Genomic DNA, 19834 nt, shown 5'->3' on the forward strand with positions numbered 1-19834 from the left:
CTTTTATAGAGGTGGTGCATTTGATAATCAGCACCTGGCTGTTTTTCACACACTGCTTCTGCATTTATTTATGTTAAAAAATGATGACACAGTATAATATGTCATGTCAGTTGTTCATCCATCTGAAGTTTTAATTTGGAGAATAGCTAAGGACCAGATGATTTTTATCATATGCATAACATCAGAATTAAAATTGTTCAGCTTCTTTTTATATAAATATAAATACAAAAGTGTGCCTTTCTAATGGAAACATCCCCTACAGTGGTAGTATTCGTCGTAGTGCCATATGCTCTCTGTAGAAATTGAGTGTGATTTCTTTTTAATAGTCTATGACAGAAAAATCAGTGCTGTACACTTCAGTATTGGTACGGTAAACTTTAACTAGAACAGGCCAGAGGTGATACAGTGGCCAAAGCTAAGCTTATCAATGACTAAATATTCAAAATGCAAAAACCTGCATAAATGTTAGATTTTCTCTTAATATAAACACTCATTATATTAGGTCAGCTGAGCAGCCTGCAGTCTTAATCTAAATTAATACAAGGAACGCTGGAAGTCAACAGGCAGAAAATTAGTATGTAGGCAGGGGAGACGTGGAGAAGCAGGACAGCATGTTCTTCTACGTCTAAGGTGCATAAATGTATCTGCAAACAATGGCTGTCTACACTTTTTTGTTACTTTATGGGACTACCTGTACCTGTTTATTTTTTGGATAGCAGACTATTACAGATTCTGGATGAAATATCTCACAAACTGACTGGTTTTCTGTTAAGGATGAATTAGGGCTTTAACAAAAAAAATGAAGGAATTTAATTGCATATTATTTTGAAAATGCGCCACTTTATTCTACTAAATAATAAAATAAAATTAACTTTGGTTAAAACGTAGTTAAGTGATAGTTCAATTACAAACACACAGCATACAGTAGCTAGTGCTGAATAATTAATCAGAATTTGGGCTTACACTTGCATCGAGGCAGAAATGACAATGAAAAGCAATGCCTATGCACTGGTTTTATTCTGTAAGGGACTGCACAACACACTCTGAATGTCAATTTCTGGTATTGAGACTTGGCAGAGCCGGGTGCAGATTCTTAAGAAATCACTCCGATGCCTGCCAAGTTTAGCTTTATATAAGAATCTGCACAGCACAGGGTTAAAGACAGAATTAGTTTATACATTACCTAATTTACCCTTTTCATGCATGATTCGAGTCAGCTTAGAAGTGCAGCTATAACACTGAACCCAACACATCTAGTGCGAAAACATTTTATTTGTGTCTTATTTTGTGTATGTGTCTATGTGTGTGTGTATTTGAATGTGTATCTCGGTGTGCATGTGTGTGTGAGTTGTGCCTGTTTCCATGTGTGTGAATTTGTGCACATTTGTGTGTGTGTGTGTTATTCATATGTTAATCGACAGGCCTGAAGACCATTGTGGGCGCTCTAATCCAGTCTGTGAAGAAGCTGTCGGACGTGATGATCCTGACCGTCTTCTGTCTCAGTGTCTTCGCTCTGATTGGACTGCAGCTGTTCATGGGGAACCTGCGGAATAAATGCGTGATCTGGCCGATCAACATGACGGCTCTGTACCCGAATGGCAGCCGGGCTTTTGACTGGGGTGAATACATCATGAACACCTGTAAGTGTTGACTTTAAAACTTGATTAAACTTTGGGACGCGTATGCAGCATTAGAGATTCTTTGACTTAGTCATGATGTCTGAGGGATGAAATATTAACAGAAACGCTGACTCACTCGGGTAACACAGACTCTTTGCCCAGTGGCCAATGCAAGTGACTGCTCTCTCTCTCTTTTTTAAATAGCTAATTTCTACTTCCTCCCTGGTCAGCTTGATGCTCTGCTATGTGGAAATAGTTCTGACTCAGGGTAAGCCAGTACTTCGCTCAGTAAATCCTCACAATTATATTTATGCTATGTTTACAGGAGCTGTCTGCCATATTCCTGTTGTTCCACCACACATCTTAAAACATTATCAGAAATTTAACAGGGGGGCAGTCGGTGTTTGGGGTATTTCAGCATCAGATCCTTTTCCTGGGATGACCCAGCTAATTTCTCCAGTCACAGCCATTACGAGGCCTTGTTGACGCTTTCTTCCAGTGCAGTTACTCCTTGTGACATCAATGTATTCTTGTTTTCTTCTAGTTTGTGCTAGTGCTCCACATTCCTCCTAAATACTGCTACCTGTCATATGTTGGGCTGTGGTTTTATGCCTGTAAGATTCTGTTGAGCTCCAGCCAGTTAAACTTTTGATGCTTAGATATGGCTTATTGCTGTATTTGGAGGTGTAACAACGGCCCTGTCTTGCATATCTCCAGGGGATATTTGATCGTATTTTAATCTGATGGATTCACAGGGTGTGTAGATTAAAGAAAATCAAAACGCACACGAGATATTTTTCATCTCGTTGCATCCAGGGCAGGGATGTAGATCAGGATGCATGTTATCTTACCTGTGTCGATGTCAAAGTGGTGCTTTTCATTCACTTTTTAAATGATGGTTTTCGGTATTGCTCTGTTATCCTCTATCAGACGATGTCCAGAGGGTTTTACATGTATGAAAGCTGGAAGGAACCCCAACTACGGTTATACCAGCTTTGATAGCTTTGGATGGGCTTTCCTCACCCTCTTTCGTCTCATGACCCAAGACTTCTGGGAAAATCTCTACATGCTGGTAAAGACTTGTTTTATTAAAGCCTCTCAGTGCCCAGTAGCTACCTCTCCCTCAAGCAGCACACTTCATCATAAAAAATATATATGAATCATCAGATTAGCATGGATGTCTGAATGATTCAGCACTTTTTGATGCTTTTAGGGACACAAATGCATGTGCAAATTCAGTATGTGCACCAAAATCTGTTAAGGTAGCTGCACTACCATGACTGTGAGCTGGAATATTTCCTGCTTCTGTAGACCATCACCATCACAAGCATAATAGCTTCTCCTTTTTTGGCAAAATAGGTTTGTGTTGTAGTGTGTGTACGTGTATGTGTGCGCAGACTATAAGGCATCGTTTCAGTATGGACGTTTTCCCGGAGAAGGTCTTCGGATTGTCGAAACATCAGAAATGCTGACATAGCACACAATATAGAGTGCATACTAAAATCCAGCAGAAAAAATCCATAAACATTAAAATAACTGTGCACCAAGGAGGATTTCAGTTATATTTTATCATTACTTGTTTCATTTTAGTCTTAATCTTGCATGATAAATTACTGATTCATTCACTTTTATGCTATGTCTGTGTTTTCTGTGAGACTCTTCGAGCTGCAGGGAAGACGTACATGATCTTCTTTGTGCTGGTCATCTTTGTGGGCTCCTTCTACCTGGTGAATCTGATCTTGGCTGTGGTGGCCATGGCCTATGAGGAGCAGAACCAAGCCACGATTGAAGAGGCACAGCAGAAAGAGGCAGAATTCAAAGCCATGCTCGAACAGCTCAAGAAGCAACAGGAAGAGACTCAGGTCTGTCATACTCTCTAATATACATACACCAATATGCATTTTTCATAGTTTTAGGTTATCATGTCTTTTTTTTCTCTCAGGCTGCTGCCATGGCGACATCTGCTGGTACTGTGTCAGAGGCTGCGTTAGAAGATGAAGGTGGGGGGCACTTGTCCCGCAGCTCCTCGGAGGTCTCCAAGCTGAGCTCCAAGAGTGCAAAAGAGCGTCGCAATCGCAAAAAGAAATGGCGACAAAAAGAGCAGGAGAAAGAGAAAGGAGACAGTGAGAAGGTGGTTAAGTCCGAGTCAGATGATGGCAGCAAGAAAAGCACCATTCGATTCCCAGGGAGTCGACTGGGAAGGAAGACGTCCATTATGAACCAGGTAAAGTTAGCGAGAAAAGCTGTAAACTCGAGAGTTTCAGCAATGGCCCCATAGACTGTATATAAAAGATGGCTGTGGATGCTGTGATGTCACTAGTGGTGTTGTGGCCTTCTAAATCGAAGTAAAAACTTTAATGCTCATCCTCCAGCTTCACTGTGCTAATGTGTTAACATTATTCTAACCATAGCTCTGTTTTTAGCCACCAGGTAGCAAATCTTTATATGACAGTTAGCCCAACTTCAATAATCCTACAGACATTACTGCTGTTTAGTTTTCTGTCTTCATGTGTGTCTGAACTGATAGGAGAGCAGTACGTTTTTGTTTTTTAGAACATGGTATATCATCTTTAGAAGGAAACTTGCGAGTTAACTACCTGCTTATCTGTTAAACTTTGTAATCCTTTTTATTGTTTCCTGGATGAGCAGCCCAAAAATCTGGGCTGTCACACACACACACACACACACACACACACACACACACACACACACACACACACACACACACACACACACACACACACACACAACCATGGCTACATCACTTTAACATACAGACCGAAGGAGCTGGGATCTGTTGGATGAGTCACTGTACCTGTTCATACTCTTGAATCACAGCTACCCAGATGCAAAAGGCACCAACAGAGCCCCCACATGTTAAGTTTATTGACTACAATTACTTGCACTTACACCTAGTAAAATCTATCTGTCATTCAAAACAGCCATTCCTATAATAATGTATAACTTTAAGCCTTAAAATTAAAATGGGTGAGTTGTGTAAAAATTTTTTTATTTTTGCTATAAAGTTGGACATTTTAACATGTGGGTATAGGGGGATTGAGTTACTTTTGTAGCCAGTCTCTTGTGGCCATTTAAGGAATTGCAGTGGCCAGGATTTGTATGGGGATCCAAGAAGAGCATGTGTGCTCATCCAGAGCTTGGGTGGATGTGATGATTCAGCTTCTTCCTGCACTTGGTGGTTTAAGCAGTGACCTCGTTGTGGTATCAGCTGTATCAGCCTCTCTTGAGCCACAGCCCTCTTGGGACTCTTCCTGCCACTTCAGTTGTCATACAGGCAGTTTTCCTACTCTTCTTTCACTCATTGCAGGACCTTTTGAGACTTTGGTTTCTTACTACTTTGTCTACATTTGTTGGCCAGTCCTCTGTACTTTATTTGTGCTTGTACGTATTTGTATTACTTTATCTTTCCCTGCATTGCAGTTGCAGACAGGATAGAACAAAATAATAATCAAAATAACCCAAAAGCTTGCATTGAGCTTTTCTTTCGTTAAACATTGTTACGTAGTTTTTTCTCAATGAACACCACAATGTGTAATGCTGAAGATTTTCAACATTAATACTTCACTTATTAAGATCTAATGTGTCATTTAAGTGTGACTTTTAAGATACAGATAATCGTTTTTTTTAAATGTATTTTTTTAGTAGGAAAAAAATGGACCGAGATGAACATCACTGTTTTGCCTATTTGCCACATATGTGGCGTGGTGCAGAAAAATTTAATATGTGTCTACAGCCTCAAGATATGAAGGATCATTTCTATGTTTATCATCTGAGAAGTGATCCCCTTCACCAAAGAGGCGGAAATGTGATGCAGGGTTTACTTTACAATAGAAGGCGTCTTGAGGCTACTGTCGTTGTGATTTGGTGCACTATAAATAAAATTGAACTGAATAGAAAAAAATGGGACCAGCATCTAGGTAAAATGTTATCGTCTTATTCTTATTGTCAGCAGATTAAACATATAACCCTCCAAGTTCCATACAGCTGACGAGATGGCTAAATAACAAGAGCAGCTAGTTCTGAGCTAACATTATGCCTGCTAATGTTAGACTCAAGGGTCCTAAAAATCACACTTTCTCATTGATAAACAATTCAATTACATTCTCACGTTTTACTAGTTTATTCGATAAGTGTCTGAATCTAACAAGGATTCCACTTCAAGGAAAGTTACAATAACAGTGGCTAACAGAGGCTAACGACAGCTAACAGCGGCAAAAACAGCAGAGCTTAACAACTTACACTGTGCCGCAGTCATCAATCTCCTGCTACTGAGTGGTGAGATTTTACACACTGTAATGTTATTTTTTTGGAGCAATGCAGTTCTTCTTGAAAAGCAATATAACATGTTTTAAATATATTATGGTTATATTTTGTGCCTACTGCCTGTTTCTCATTTCTTTTTAGTTCCCTTCCTCTGATTTATTCTTGTTTTATATACCCCACCTGTACACATCAACTAACTCCTGCTGTTTTAAATAACTCCTTAATTCTCCCTGTCCTCATTTATCTCTCCTCTTTCAGTCACTACTCAGCATCCCAGGCTCACCCTTCATGTCGCGCCACAACAGCCGCAGCAGCATCTTCAGCTTCAAAGGCCGTTCCAAGGACATGGGCTCAGAGAATGAATTTGCAGACGACGAGCACAGTACAGTAGAGGAGAGCGAAGACCGTAGAGGATCCCTGTTTATACCTTACCGTCGCAACAGCTACAGTGGCAACAGCCAGGGCTCATCACGCATCCATCCGCTGGCACCCCACCCTGGAGGGAAGAGGAACAGCACAGTGGACTGCAATGGCGTGGTGTCTCTCATCGGCCCTGGGCCCGGCAGACGGCTTCTGCCTGAGGTGAAAATAGATAAGGCAGCCACTGATGACAGTGTAAGGACGTCCATGGGACACCTAATACAGTTTAGGCATGATGTTGGTGGCCCGGGTTTCTGCAGCTTCTCCTTCACAACCTCTTCCCCTGCCTCTTGTTCCTCTTTTCCCTAAACCCAGTATCTCCTTTTTTCCACTCCCTGAGTACACAGAATCTGTTTTATTTTTTCACCATACACTGACTCTTAGACTTCCAGCCTGATCTAATGCCTTTTCACTTCTTTTTTTAGCAGCACTAGAAGTCACTAACCAGTTGAAAGAACATCCGCAAACTCACTCCCTTGCCAGAATCATCACCATTACTTCACTAACAGTAATGCGTAATGAGATCAGCCCTTTCGAGTTGCCCTAACAGTTCAATCACTGAGAAAAAAAATCATTATTATATGAAATTCTTTTCATTCTTTACTTCTACTTCCTCATTCTTGAGGGCTTTGTACATCTGGACACATACTATTTTCTATCACTGTTCTTATCTGGAGTTCTTTTTTCTTCTTCTTCCTTTCAGCCTCACTTTCCCTCTGCTGCCTTCTCTTTCCTCCTTGCCCTCATTTATCCTCTGCTTCTGAGAAATGGATGATGCAACGACAAATATGAAAACTTTTTTTTCCTATAATAAATGTCTCTTGTCATTCTAGCTAGCATGGTTGAACCCTCTTTTATTGTCAACCAATCTACCTGCTTTTTACCTTCTCTAAAGTTTAGCATGATGTGTCACTAAATGATGTCTTGATGTCTTCCACTCTCTTGTTGACATGCATGCCACTGCATGCATTTTACTGTTTCTTAGGGATTGTATTTTTGTCATGCACATTAAATGATGGCAAAATTAGAATGTGCTACCTTAAATTCTCAAAAGTAAAAATACCTCAAATCAGATTAAATCATAATGGAAAAAAGAGGAATTGAAATTGAGCCCTCTTTCAAAAAAAAGTTTTAAATAAACCCTGGTTCTTTACCTGGTTGTGCTAATTTAAGGCACCTATTTGAGAATTTACAGTAAGAACTTGAAATGTATTTGATTATATTTTCTGGAAAATGTAGAATATCAGTACATTATTTGATACTAAAGCGACAGTTCTTTTGCCTTGTGAGCAGACCTCAGATCTCTTTCATGATTTAGATGGATCAAGTTGCATCTTGTGGCAACTGCTGTTGTAATTTGGCGCTATATAAATAAAATTGAATTGAATTGAATTTAGATAGCTGTGGAGCACAAGGTTGAATGTCTGTTTAGATTCATGTAATGACCGTGACATCATGTCTTTCTCTGAGTACAGACTACAGACGTTGAGATTAAGAAGAAGCACTCTGGCTCTCTCATGGTGTCTGTGGATCAGCTCAACTCCTCCTTCAAAGGGAAGGACCGTGCCAACAGTCAAATGAGTGTAGTCACCAACACTCTGATAGAGGGTACAGAGAGTTTATATGTTTCTCTTGTTCTTTCTAATCCTGTGCCGTTAATTGTCAGATTAGCTCTTAGTGCTAAAATACGTTGAGGACATGAAAATGCACAAGTAAAAACAACATCAGTTTTCCTCGGTATCAACTAAGTGACAGCTGTTGTTGCAACTTGTTAGTATATGCCCATAAGTTGCATGTAATTATCACATAAGTGAGGTGTTCAGGAGTCTAGATGTTACAGCACATAATGTCACTTAAATAACTAAATGTTAAACATTTCACGTCCCCCCTTTTCTTCCATCTCTTTGTGCAGAATTGGAGGAGTCTCAAAGAAAGTGTCCTCCCTGCTGGTACAAGTTTGCTAACGTCTTTCTCATCTGGGAATGCTGTCCCATGTGGCTAAAACTCAAGCACATAGTCTACTTGATTGTCATGGACCCCTTTGTTGACCTGGCCATCACCATCTGTATTGTTCTCAACACCCTTTTCATGGCCATGGAGCACTACCCAATGACTCCACATTTTGAAGAAGTCCTGTCTGTTGGAAACCTGGTAAGAAGCTGCAGTCAGTCTTTATTTAGTCTTTTTTCTTACTGTTTCCATTCCTTTTTGTTGTTGTTTTATGACTGCATGCTCAGTATGTCTCTCAGAAGGTACAGAAATGTCGTAGGTGTATTGTGTGCCTCAATTACCTCAAGCCAACTCATCAAAGCTTCATTTGATATGTGCACTTAAGAATATATACACATACCGTATACAGGAATCTGATGGGGTCTCATTAAAGATTTAGTACCATTTTAATGTAGCCAACTAGGCTTGCCTGCCAAACTTTTATTACGTCCACTCACTCTTCATCCGTTGCATCTTGCTTCCTTCAAGTCTGCTGAACCCTTAACTTGCTCTCAGCTGCTTCCATACAGACATAAGCCTGTTCAACACTGATTTGACCAAGTATATAACAAGATCTGTCGCAGGCATTCTGGTTTGTCTGTACTCTGTCTGTGCTACCAGATATCACTGTCGCACAGCTGTCTGAGGGCAGAAATACTGGCACAGTGTCAGATATTAAGACAGGAAATGAGGTCATAGGCATTGGCATGCAGTCCAGGAACTGAACTCAGAGGAATCTGCGCAGTATGATGGATGGTGCAGTGTGAATCACTGGGTGTTCTCTGCAGCACTAACAGGACATAGCAGAAGGACAATACAAAGCAACGAGTAATATAGTTAATTACGAATTCTGCTGAAACATATCCTTGTTAATTTTTTAACAAGAAATGCTTCAAATGCAATCTAAGCATGCCTCTTTATCCTGTTTCCCGAGGAAACATATTAACATATTCTTCATGTTTTTCTCTGTGTGGGTCTTTAGGTTTTCACTGGAATCTTTGCTGGGGAGATGTTTGCCAAGCTAATTGCCATGGATCCCTACTATTACTTCCAGGAAGGCTGGAACTGCTTCGATGGCTTCATTGTGACTCTGAGTTTAGTCGAGCTGGGACTGGCTGATGTGGAAGGCCTGTCAGTGCTCAGGTCTTTCCGATTGGTACGTGGAAAATAAGAGACATTTGATTTGACCTTTTGTGGCCTTAATATACAAGCTAGTATCAGGTAAAATTTGTGCAGCTCTCTTTCTTACTGATCATCAGATCAAGGCTGACGTTAAGCCTGGCTTCTGTAGATATTACATCAGGTTGTGTTTTGTAGATATGAAAAACTATAATTAACCCTGTTCGTTTGTTTTGTGCTTCTCTTGTAGTTGAGAGTGTTTAAATTGGCCAAATCATGGCCAACACTCAACATGCTGATCAAGATCATTGGCAACTCAGTGGGAGCTCTGGGTAATCTAACCCTGGTGTTGGCCATCATTGTCTTCATCTTTGCCGTGGTGGGAATGCAGCTATTTGGCAAAAGCTACAAGGACTGTGTGTGTAAGATTGCAGAAAGCTGCAAGCTGCCACGCTGGCACATGCACGACTTCTTCCACTCCTTCCTAATTGTGTTCAGAGTGTTGTGTGGGGAATGGATTGAGACCATGTGGGACTGTATGGAGGTGGCAGGACAGACAATGTGTCTAACGGTCTTCATGATGGTCATGGTGATTGGTAACCTAGTGGTAAGCAAAGACAGACATTACATAGTGTACAGGCTCCTGAATTATAGTAATCCATTGAAGTTTAATAGATACATTGCTGTGAAAAAGTATTTGCAGTTTTCATGATTTCTTTGTTTTTTGCATATTTGTCACACTTACAATTTTCAGATTATCTAACAATATTAGACAAAGATAGTATATACAAAATGGTGTTTTTATCATGATTTCATTTATTAAAGAAAATAATATCCAAACCTACCTGCCCCTTGTCTAAAAAAGTAATTACTCTCCTTGTCAAAACACAGTTTTTGGAAAGCTGAGTTACAGCCAACCCAGACCAGTTAAATCAAGAAATCACTTAAATAGAAGTTGTCTGACAAAGTGAAGTAGGCTAAAAGATCTCAGAAAGCAACACATCATGCCGCAGTCTAAAGAAATAGCTGAGAAACAAAGTCACTGACATCTATCAGTCAGGAAAGTGTTACAAAGCCATTTCTAAGGCTTTGGGAACTCCAGTTGACCACAGCGAGAGACATTATCCATAAACAGAGACAACTTGGAACAGTGGTGAACTTTCCCAGGAGTCATCCAGGACGTCACAGAAGAACCCAGAACAATATCTAAAGAACTGCAGACCTCAGTTGTCTCAGTTAAGGTCAGAGTTCATGATCAACAATAAGAAACACACTGGGCAAAAATTGCATTGACACAGTTCCAAGGAGAAAACCACTGCTGACCAAAATGAACCTCAAATTCTCGTCTCAAATTTGCCTAAAAACATCTTGATGATCCCAAAGACTTTTGGAAAAATATTCTGCGGCCGATGAGACAAAACCTGAACTTTTCGGAAGGTTCAAGTGCTGTTCCATCTGATGTAAAACTGACACAATATTTCATAAAAAGAACATCATACCAACAGTCAAACATGGTGGCGGTAGTGTGATGGTTTGGGACTGTTTTGCTGCTTCATGGTGATTTTCCGTAAGTGATGGAACCATGAATTCTGTTTTCTTCGAGAAAATCCTGACGGAGAATGTCTGCCTATCAGCTTGTGCCATCAAGTACAAGTACACTTAAGAAGCAAGACAATTATCCAAAGCACACCAGAAAGTCCACCTCATTTTGGAGTGCCTAGTCAAAGTCAGGAGTTAAATCTCATTGTGATGCCTTAGCACGATCTTAAACAGGCTGGTTTAACAGGATTTTCAGAAACCCTCCAGTCTGGCTAAATTTAAAGAAAAGATGTGAAATGTGAAAGCCTCATTGTCAGTCACAAATGCTCCATTGCAGTTCTTACCACCAACTACGGTACAATCAGTTGTTAGCCTTAGGTGGCAATAGCTTTTTCACATCAACTTTTTCCTTAAATAAAATCAGTTTTTATTTAAAAAATGCATTTTGTGTTTACTCTGGGGTTTTTTTAAATTGAAATTTCTATGATGATCAGAAACACGTGTGAAAAATATGCAAAAAAAAAAGAGAAATCCAAAGGTGGCAAATGTTTTTTTCCAGCGCTGTATATTGTGAGTGCTAAAATGAGAGCTTCTGTCTATTTTCCCTTTGAGGTGCTGAACCTGTTTCTGGCCCTGCTGCTGAGCTCATTCAGTGCAGACAACCTTGCTGCCACCGATGACGATGGTGAGCCCAACAACCTCCAGCTCGCGGTTGCTCGCATTAAGCTGGGGATTGCCTGGTTCAAGGCAAACATGCGGGTTTTTGTAGCCACAATGCTAAAGAAGGTACCATATAATTTAACATTTATACACCTCCTTGTTTAAATAACATTGTTTTGTGTCAGACTCCTATTTGATGGCAGTTTGTTTTGTAATAGCGATTTTTCATTGGTTGTTTTATCACTATGACAAGCAGCCTGTCGAAGACGAACAGAAGCCTTTGGATGAAATGTATGAGAAGAAGCTCAACTGCATTGCAAATCACACAGTGGATATCAATCGAGGACTGGACTATGCTAAAAATGGCAATGGGACCACCAGCGGAATTGGGAGCAGCGTGGGAAAGTACATGATTGATGACGACTACATGTCCTTCATCCACAACCCAAACCTCACTGTCTGCGTTCCAATCGCTGTTGGCGAGTCTGACTTTGAAAACCTTAATACTGAAGATTTCAGCAGTGAATCCGATGTGGAAAACAGCAAAGATGTGAGTATCATCTGCCCTTGCTTTGCAGGTAGTTTTAGTAAATTATTGTTTTGATGTCAGAGGTGATGAGGTTGCTAAATATAACATGGTAGGAAGCAATGCAATAGTGCAGTAAACAGAATAAAGTTGAGTATATCGTGCAATATGCAGTAAGTGGAACTCATCTGAGTTGCCACACTGGAGAGACTTAGTTTAACTGACATTTAAGAACATCCATTTAGACAGGAGCGCTGTAACACTGAGCCTGAGTGCTGACCCTGCAGACAGCCAAGAACAGCAGGCAGACAACAGACTGCCCTGGTGAGATGACAGAGAAGCAGAGTCACAGTCTACTGTACAGTATAAATGGAGGAGAAGGATAGCCAGACCCAAAGTGTGTGGAGAAGTCTGATGGGTGGGTCACCTTGACCTAGTTTGTTGTAGGAAGAAAGGAGATAATGCAGCTGAATCACTACTGTACCTGCATCAGGTTTATATTCTACTGAGCTTCCTCAACCACAAAAATCTACCCAGCGCTGCAGCTGGCCAGAGGGCACGCTGCAGCGCGAAAGCCAGTCAGAAAAGCATGATGGCTATTTTGTAAAAAGAATTTTAAAAAAATGGTGGAAACAGGGGAAGAAGGGGTGAATGTTGATGTGCATTCACTCTTCAGTGAACTGAACTGTCCTGAGTGTTTGTGAGTGTTTTTGTCGAGTTAACAGTAAACGACTAATATCAAACGTGTATCTAAAGTATTAAATGAATCGTGCGATTAAAACACACATTACCTTACATCCTCTTTTCCCTCACAACACAGATAAATCCCCCGATTCTTTCAAATGTGTGCCAGTGCAATCCCTCCATTGTGTTTTGTGAGGTTTTGTTTTTTTTCTACTTAGGTTCTGTTTTGAGTGTTTGCTGTTTGCTGGTGTTTTCAATGCATTTGACCTCTCAGGGCCACCGTATAATGACTATTATTAACAATTCAAAGAATTACTGATTATCTCTAGTGACTAACATGACTTTTAATAACTGCGCTACATGGCTGTAACGTGTATACCTCCATTTATAAATCATGTCATGCATATAAACCCAAAGGATGCATTAATGTAATGGCTTCACTGGCACTGTGCCTTATACATATTGTACGCTTTCAGCATCTCACTGCTGAACCTATAACATTCAGAGAGAAACTAAGAGGTTGAACTGATCTCTTTGTCCTAGCTGGATGACACCAGCTCGTCTGAGGGCAGCACAATAGACATCAAGCCTGATGTGGAGGAGGTGGCAGTGGTGGAGGTTGTGGAGGAGTATCTTGACCCAGAAGCCTGCTGGACAGATGGTAAGTGGTGATTAATTTTTAACTTTTTGGTTAGTAATAACAACAAGCCCACACAATATGTTATCGGTGTACTGTGTTAATGACAGCTTATTCACAGTTCAATCCATGATGTATATCAACAGTCGTGTTTTCATTTGGCATGCAGAGTGTGTGGCCAAATATAAGTGCTGTGATGTTCCCATTACTCACGGGTGGGGGAAATACTGGTGGTTCCTGAGGAAGACCTGCTACCTGATAGTGGAACACAACTGGTTTGAAACCCTGATCATCTTCATGATCCTGCTCAGCAGTGGGGCCCTGGTAAGAACACACACACACACACACACACACACACACACACACACACACACACACACACACACACACACACACACACACACACACACACACACACACTTAGTTCTGAGGATGTGAGCAAGCATCATCTTCTGCTTTTCTTCTGCAACTGCTCTTGATATTATTGCCGATAATGGACAGCAAAGTGCTGTAATGCACCAAGCTTTCAACCAGGAGTTTCTAGCTTAGGCTTGCAGCTTTATCCAGGTGGGAGGTAAAGACAAACACTTATATGTGGAATAATGGAAACAGGGAATGAAGGGAACCATGACCCTAGTCTGATAGGGTTATGTTTATCAGTTATTTTTCTGCATGGTGTAAACAACTTATTGTCAACAACAAATGAACACAGCATGTCATCCAGCAAATTCTAACCCAGGTGATTTAGAAGAGTGAAAAGACCTTCATACTGATAATAACACTGGTTGTTTCATGCCATGCATATTGTCTGTGTGATGTTTCTGTTCTGCTCTTCAGGCCTTTGAGGACGTGTACATAGAACAGAGGAAGACAGTCCGTATCATCCTGGAGTATGCGGATCGTGTTTTCACCTACATCTTCATCCTGGAGATGTTGCTGAAATGGGTGGCTTATGGCTTTGTCAAGTACTTTACAAATGCCTGGTGCTGGTTGGACTTCTTCATTGTTGATGTAAGTACATTTGTATGTGGCTTGGTTACATACTGGCCACATGATGATAGTTTAAGATTGCAACATCTACAGATTTGAGAGTTTAAAGTCAGTGAGTCATTTGTCACACAGAAAAGATGCTCTATTGGGGAAACACGTATGTTTGTTTTTTGTTTCTACCAAATGGGCGAATGTCTCAAAAAACATGGTTTTATTGCTTCAGCCAAAAACTAGAGAGATAACAGTTCCTGCACTGCTGAGTCACAGACCTCTTTATCTAGTCAGCAGTGTCTACAAACACCAGGGACCACAGAAACGCATCTGCACATTGCTCCATGCTTCTGTCATGAAGCCTGGAGATTTTGCTTAGTTTCAGTAGCACAATGGCCTCTCTGTCCTGAATGTTCAATCTGGCCTGCTGAGGCATTCAGTGTTTCCCTCTCTTGACAGCTACTGTAATTCATATGTGGTTTATCCTTTTCTCTCATTTGTGTGTGATCTGTTTCTCACGTGAATTCTTTCCTGCATCTATATTTTAAAAAATGATGTCATAGCTAGTGGGCAGCACGGTGGCACGGTGGTTAGCACTGTTGCCTCACAGCAAGAAGGTCCTGAGTTCAATTCCACCATCAGGCCGGGGTCGTTCTGTGTGGAGTTTGCATGTTCTCCCCGTGTTTGCGTGGGTTCTCTCCGGGTACTCCGGCTTCCTCCCACCATCCAAAGACATGCAGCTTGTGGGGATAGGTTAATTGGATAATCCAAATTGCCACTAGGTGTGAATGTGAGTGTGAATGGTTGTCTGTCCCTATGTGTTAGCCCTGCGACAGACTGGTGACCTGTCCAGGGTGTACCCCACCTTTCGCCCCCCGCGACCCTGAAAAGGATAAGCGAATGGATGGATGTCATAGCTAGTGAAATATCTGGTGCTTCTCAGGAAGTGACACTTTTTATAGCACTTTACTTCGTTATTTTACGGTTTTGAGGAAAAGAATAATTTGGAAATTTGAGAATTAAAGTGATTGATCACTGAATGTGATGGCATACATTCAATGATATTTTATGGACAGTTTATTTAATTAGTTGATCATTTCAGTCCCTGACATTGACCTTTCCAAATCCAAATGATTTTTTCCTCAAAATGTGTAATTTAATTCAATTTTATATATTTAGCAATAAATTTATATTTTTTGTCTTGTCGTAATATTGATTTCTATATATATATATATGTATATATGTGTGTTTTTTTTATTATGTCCTATGTTGTGCTAAGTCATTCATTTATTTTATTTGTCCTTTGACCACCAATTTATCTTCACCCTTAATTGTGAAGTGCCAGTCTGTCTATGTTAACCTCGACATATACATATAAACAAGCATTTAGTTATGTTTAATAGGAATGTAGTATTGTATGTTGTATTCCTGATGGGGGTCAGAAATTGTAAGTATGTTTACCCTGCACACATACCATATGTGTGCATTTTTTTATGATTATTTGTGTATATCATGTATTTTCAGTTACTGTCTGATTGTCTTTTACAATATGTAACGTCACAATAGTTTGTTGAGAACAAAGAACATAGGAGTAGTCAGGTTGCTTCACAAACATCTGCCTTTGTTTTTAACAAACATCCTCAGTTATCAAGATTACAAATGGAATCTGGCCATTAACTTTCAGTGATCATGTTGAAAAGATCAGGTGGTCAAAGAATCATTTGAATATAGCAGTAGAAGATGTTAAAGTTTGGAGAAACTGACCAAATGACACTGCTGCCCACAAGAAGGACAAAAGAAGGACAAAGAATAAGTGTGTGAGTCTTCACACGGCCACTTCAATAGTTATTCTTAATTAGCATTATGTTCAATCCCCTTTTATCTTCAGATCTCCTTTAATTCTTTGTGGCACAGATGCAACAAGGTGCCAGAAACATTCCTCTGAGATTTTGGTTCATGCCGAGTCGACATGACTGCATCACACAGTTGCTGCAGGTTTACTGGAATCTCCACATCACCTTCTAGAAAGGTGTGAAGGTGCTCTGGACTGAATCTGCTAACTGTGAAGGTCATTTGATTTCAGTGACCTCATCGTTAAGATACCAGAAACCAGTGGTATGTTCTCCTACTGGAAGGAGCCATCAGCAGATGGTCACTGTGGTCATAAAGAAATAAACATGGTCAACAAGACCCCAGAGGAAAATGTCTCCCACACATTATACCAGCAACACCGTGAACCATTGATGAGACAGGATGAACCCATGTTGTTTATGCCAAAATCTGACCCTACCATCCAAATGTTGCAGCAGAAATCAAGACTCATCAGAACACAGCATTTTTCTTCTGTTGTCCAGTTTTGGTGAGCCTGTGCAAATTGTAGCCTCAGATTCTTGTTCTTAGTTAAAAGGAGTGCAGAAGACCACACCCAGTGCTGCTGAAGCACATCTGCTTCAGAGGTAGATGTGTTGTGCATTCAGAGATGCTCTTCTGCGTGTCCTTTGTTGTAAAGAGTGTTTATTTGAGTCAATATGCTTTCCTGTCAGCTTAAAGCAGACTGGCCATTCTCCCCTGACCTCTGGCATCAACAAGGCATTTTTAGCCAGAGAACTGCCGCTCAGTGGATATTTTTTTTCTTTTTCAGACCATCCTCTGTCAACCCTGGAGATGGTCATGTGGGAAAATTCCAGTAGCTCAGCAGTTTTTGAAACACACAGACCAACTGTTCTGGCATCAACAATCACACTGCGTTCAAAGTAATTTAAATCAGTTTGAAATCGAGCAGGTCATCTTGGCCATGTTTACATGTGCTGAGCTGCTGTCGTGTGGTTGGCTGATTAGTTAATGAGCAGTTGAACAGGTGAACCAAATGAAGTGGTCAGTGAGTGCATACACAACATTTGTGAGACTTATAATACAATGTTATGCAGAAGATGTTAATATCACTACAGGACTGAGATATAAATTCACTTCCATAGAAAGCCCTTTAAATGTAAATCAAAACAATATGCAGTTACTTGGCTGTATATAACAACAATCAATATAAAACAACCAAATGTTAAAACTGAGAAATGATATTGTCGCTTTAAATGATATGTCAGCAAATCATTTAAAAAGGGTTTAGATATCTATATTACAAATGTGTAGCATCTTTCTTTTATTTGTCTCTGTAGGTGCTTAGAAACGTCACAGTTAGAGCCTCCTTTGTTAAATATTGGCATTTATAGTGCTTCAAATAGTATCAGTTGTTTTCAGATCTGGACTTTTAAGCAGTTTTGCATTGTCTGGTTAAGTAAGGTCTTCTCTATGAAAGATATAAATAAGGACAATTTTTGTCAAACATTTCCCATTAATGAGCAAGTGATTTTTATGCGCATTAACTTTGTAATGAAGCTTGCAAAATCAAGGGTTATCTTCCAATTTACACACAGTGTAAAAACTTCAGCAAAGGTTTGAGCTATAACTTTAGAAAGTGTTGTGCCAAAAGCAAAAGAAATCAGTTTAGACTTGAGAAAAAGAATTGCTTCTGCTCACAAAGCAGGAAGTTTATCACAGAGTTCCTGAGTGTCAAGAACTGGAGCAAGAAGTGTGATCGAGAAATTCAAATAGAGCAACACAGTACAGAACAAGCCTGGCAGAGGCAGAAAGCGAAAGATTTCAAAGAGCGTGGAAAGAAAACTAGTGAGAGATGTGTCTGCAGAGCCCAGGACAACTGCAGAGGGGTAGGGTAACCCTACACCTGCAAACCAGACTGAAACAAGCTAAGGTGAAGATCAGAAGAAAGTAGAGATTTTTAGCCACAGATATGCTGCTTATAGTTGGAGAAAGAAGGGGAAGGCATACAAGCCAAAATGACACCATCCCTACAGCGAAACATGGTGGTGGGAGCATTAAGCTATGGGGATGCTTCAGTCCATCTGGAACTGGAAATCTCATCAAGGTGGAAGGAATGAAGAAGAAAGAAGGATATGTGACGATTTTAAATGAAAACCTCAAGCAGTCGGTAGCAAAACTGTCCTTACTTTTTTACAATTTTCATGTAGGCTAAGTACAGATTTTCTAAATGTGTGAGTTGGATCCTCTCTTCCCAACAATTATAGTAAGGGGTCTGTCCTATGGGTCATGATGGACGACAAAAGTGTTCAATTATTCAAGTTACATGGTGGATTTTTTTTTTTTTTGCGTAACCCTGAAATATGAAGACATCGCAATATAGTCTGATAACTTAATCCAGATTTTTTTAATGCAGCCCTCTGTCCTAACACTGACCTGTCCTCTCTCTCACAGCAGGTTCCTATAACTGTGTCTCTCTTTAAGTTAAGAGAGACGTTGTGCAGCTATCGAGAGGGACTGAGGGGTCGGTGTTTGGGGGTCCAGGGTAAGGTTGATGTGCTGTGGTGGGACTCCTACTTTCACAGGCTTTTCCTCTCTTCTAACCCTGAAAGTTGTCGTCAGCTTCTGCGTTTTCTCTCCCTTCTTTAAGTACAATGCCCTCTGATGTGGAAACTGTACTGTTTTGTATCGTGTACTGTGTGTATATTATTGTGTCACATTGATTTAGTGTTTGTGAACTCATTTCTCCTCTAATTTTTCCCTTTGTTTGACTCTCTTCTCTTCCTCTCACTGTGTCAACCACAAGTTTCTTTCCAGGTGTGCTCACTGTGCTGTTAAGCTGGTTATCACGCTAGACTGGCTTGCCAAACTAAACCAAACTCAAACATAAGCAAACACATTTTTTTTAAAAAGAAAAGGAAAAAAAGAAGTCCGGCTACGCTTTATTGACCGTTGTTTATTGTAATAACTCCTGTTTAACCGTTATGCTATATAGATACATATACTTACACATATATAACCTATATATGTACTTATATATATCTGTATATAACCATTCAGCCATCCTTACACTTTAGAGTCCACCTTTCTCTCTATTTCCCCTCTAACTTTGTGGGTCCTCTCTTCCTTTGCCTCTGTCTTTCCCTCTTCTGTCCCTATCTGTGTAGGTGTCTATAGTCACCCTTATAGCTAATGCGTTGGGCTACTCCGATCTAGGCCCGATTAAATCACTCAGGACACTGAGGGCCTTGAGACCCCTCAGGGCCCTGTCACGTTTTGAAGGGATGAGGGTAAGACCCAAGATACCAGGCAGCTGGTCCTTTTGCATGCCGAATAAATAAGAAGTATCAGCGCATGCTAGAGATGGCAGAATAGATTTTAAATATCTCTGAGGGGACTTTTCTTTTTTTAAAGATGACTCCTTGGATTAGTGAGAAGCTTTTTGCATGGACGCAGATCATCTCAGATGGTCATCATACATCTGATTTGATTAATCATGTTTCATTTCATATATAATAAATTTAGCATTATTTTAAAGCATTTAGC

At 40.3% G+C, this 19834-nt stretch overlaps 1 protein-coding gene across 1 annotated transcript in view; it reads left to right on the plus strand.

Annotated features, from left to right (window-relative positions):
• Positions 1-19834, plus strand: part of scn8ab (sodium channel, voltage gated, type VIII, alpha subunit b) — a 45852-nt gene that overhangs the window by 16577 nt on the left and 9441 nt on the right. The window contains exons 7-22 of the mRNA XM_082532391.1: positions 1422-1640; positions 1824-1887; positions 2550-2691; positions 3275-3481; positions 3562-3843; positions 6162-6518; positions 7799-7931; positions 8236-8474; positions 9295-9468; positions 9682-10038; positions 11583-11756; positions 11887-12180; positions 13384-13501; positions 13647-13801; positions 14315-14488; positions 19456-19578. Of these exons, the coding sequence (XP_082388517.1) occupies positions 1422-1640; positions 1824-1887; positions 2550-2691; positions 3275-3481; positions 3562-3843; positions 6162-6518; positions 7799-7931; positions 8236-8474; positions 9295-9468; positions 9682-10038; positions 11583-11756; positions 11887-12180; positions 13384-13501; positions 13647-13801; positions 14315-14488; positions 19456-19578 (3212 nt within the window). The remainder of the gene's footprint in view (positions 1-1421; positions 1641-1823; positions 1888-2549; positions 2692-3274; positions 3482-3561; positions 3844-6161; positions 6519-7798; positions 7932-8235; positions 8475-9294; positions 9469-9681; positions 10039-11582; positions 11757-11886; positions 12181-13383; positions 13502-13646; positions 13802-14314; positions 14489-19455; positions 19579-19834) is intronic.

This window comes from Aulonocara stuartgranti (genome assembly GCF_965226115.1).
Source record: "Aulonocara stuartgranti genome assembly, chromosome: 5".
Taxonomy (NCBI): Eukaryota; Metazoa; Chordata; class Actinopteri; order Cichliformes; family Cichlidae; genus Aulonocara; species Aulonocara stuartgranti.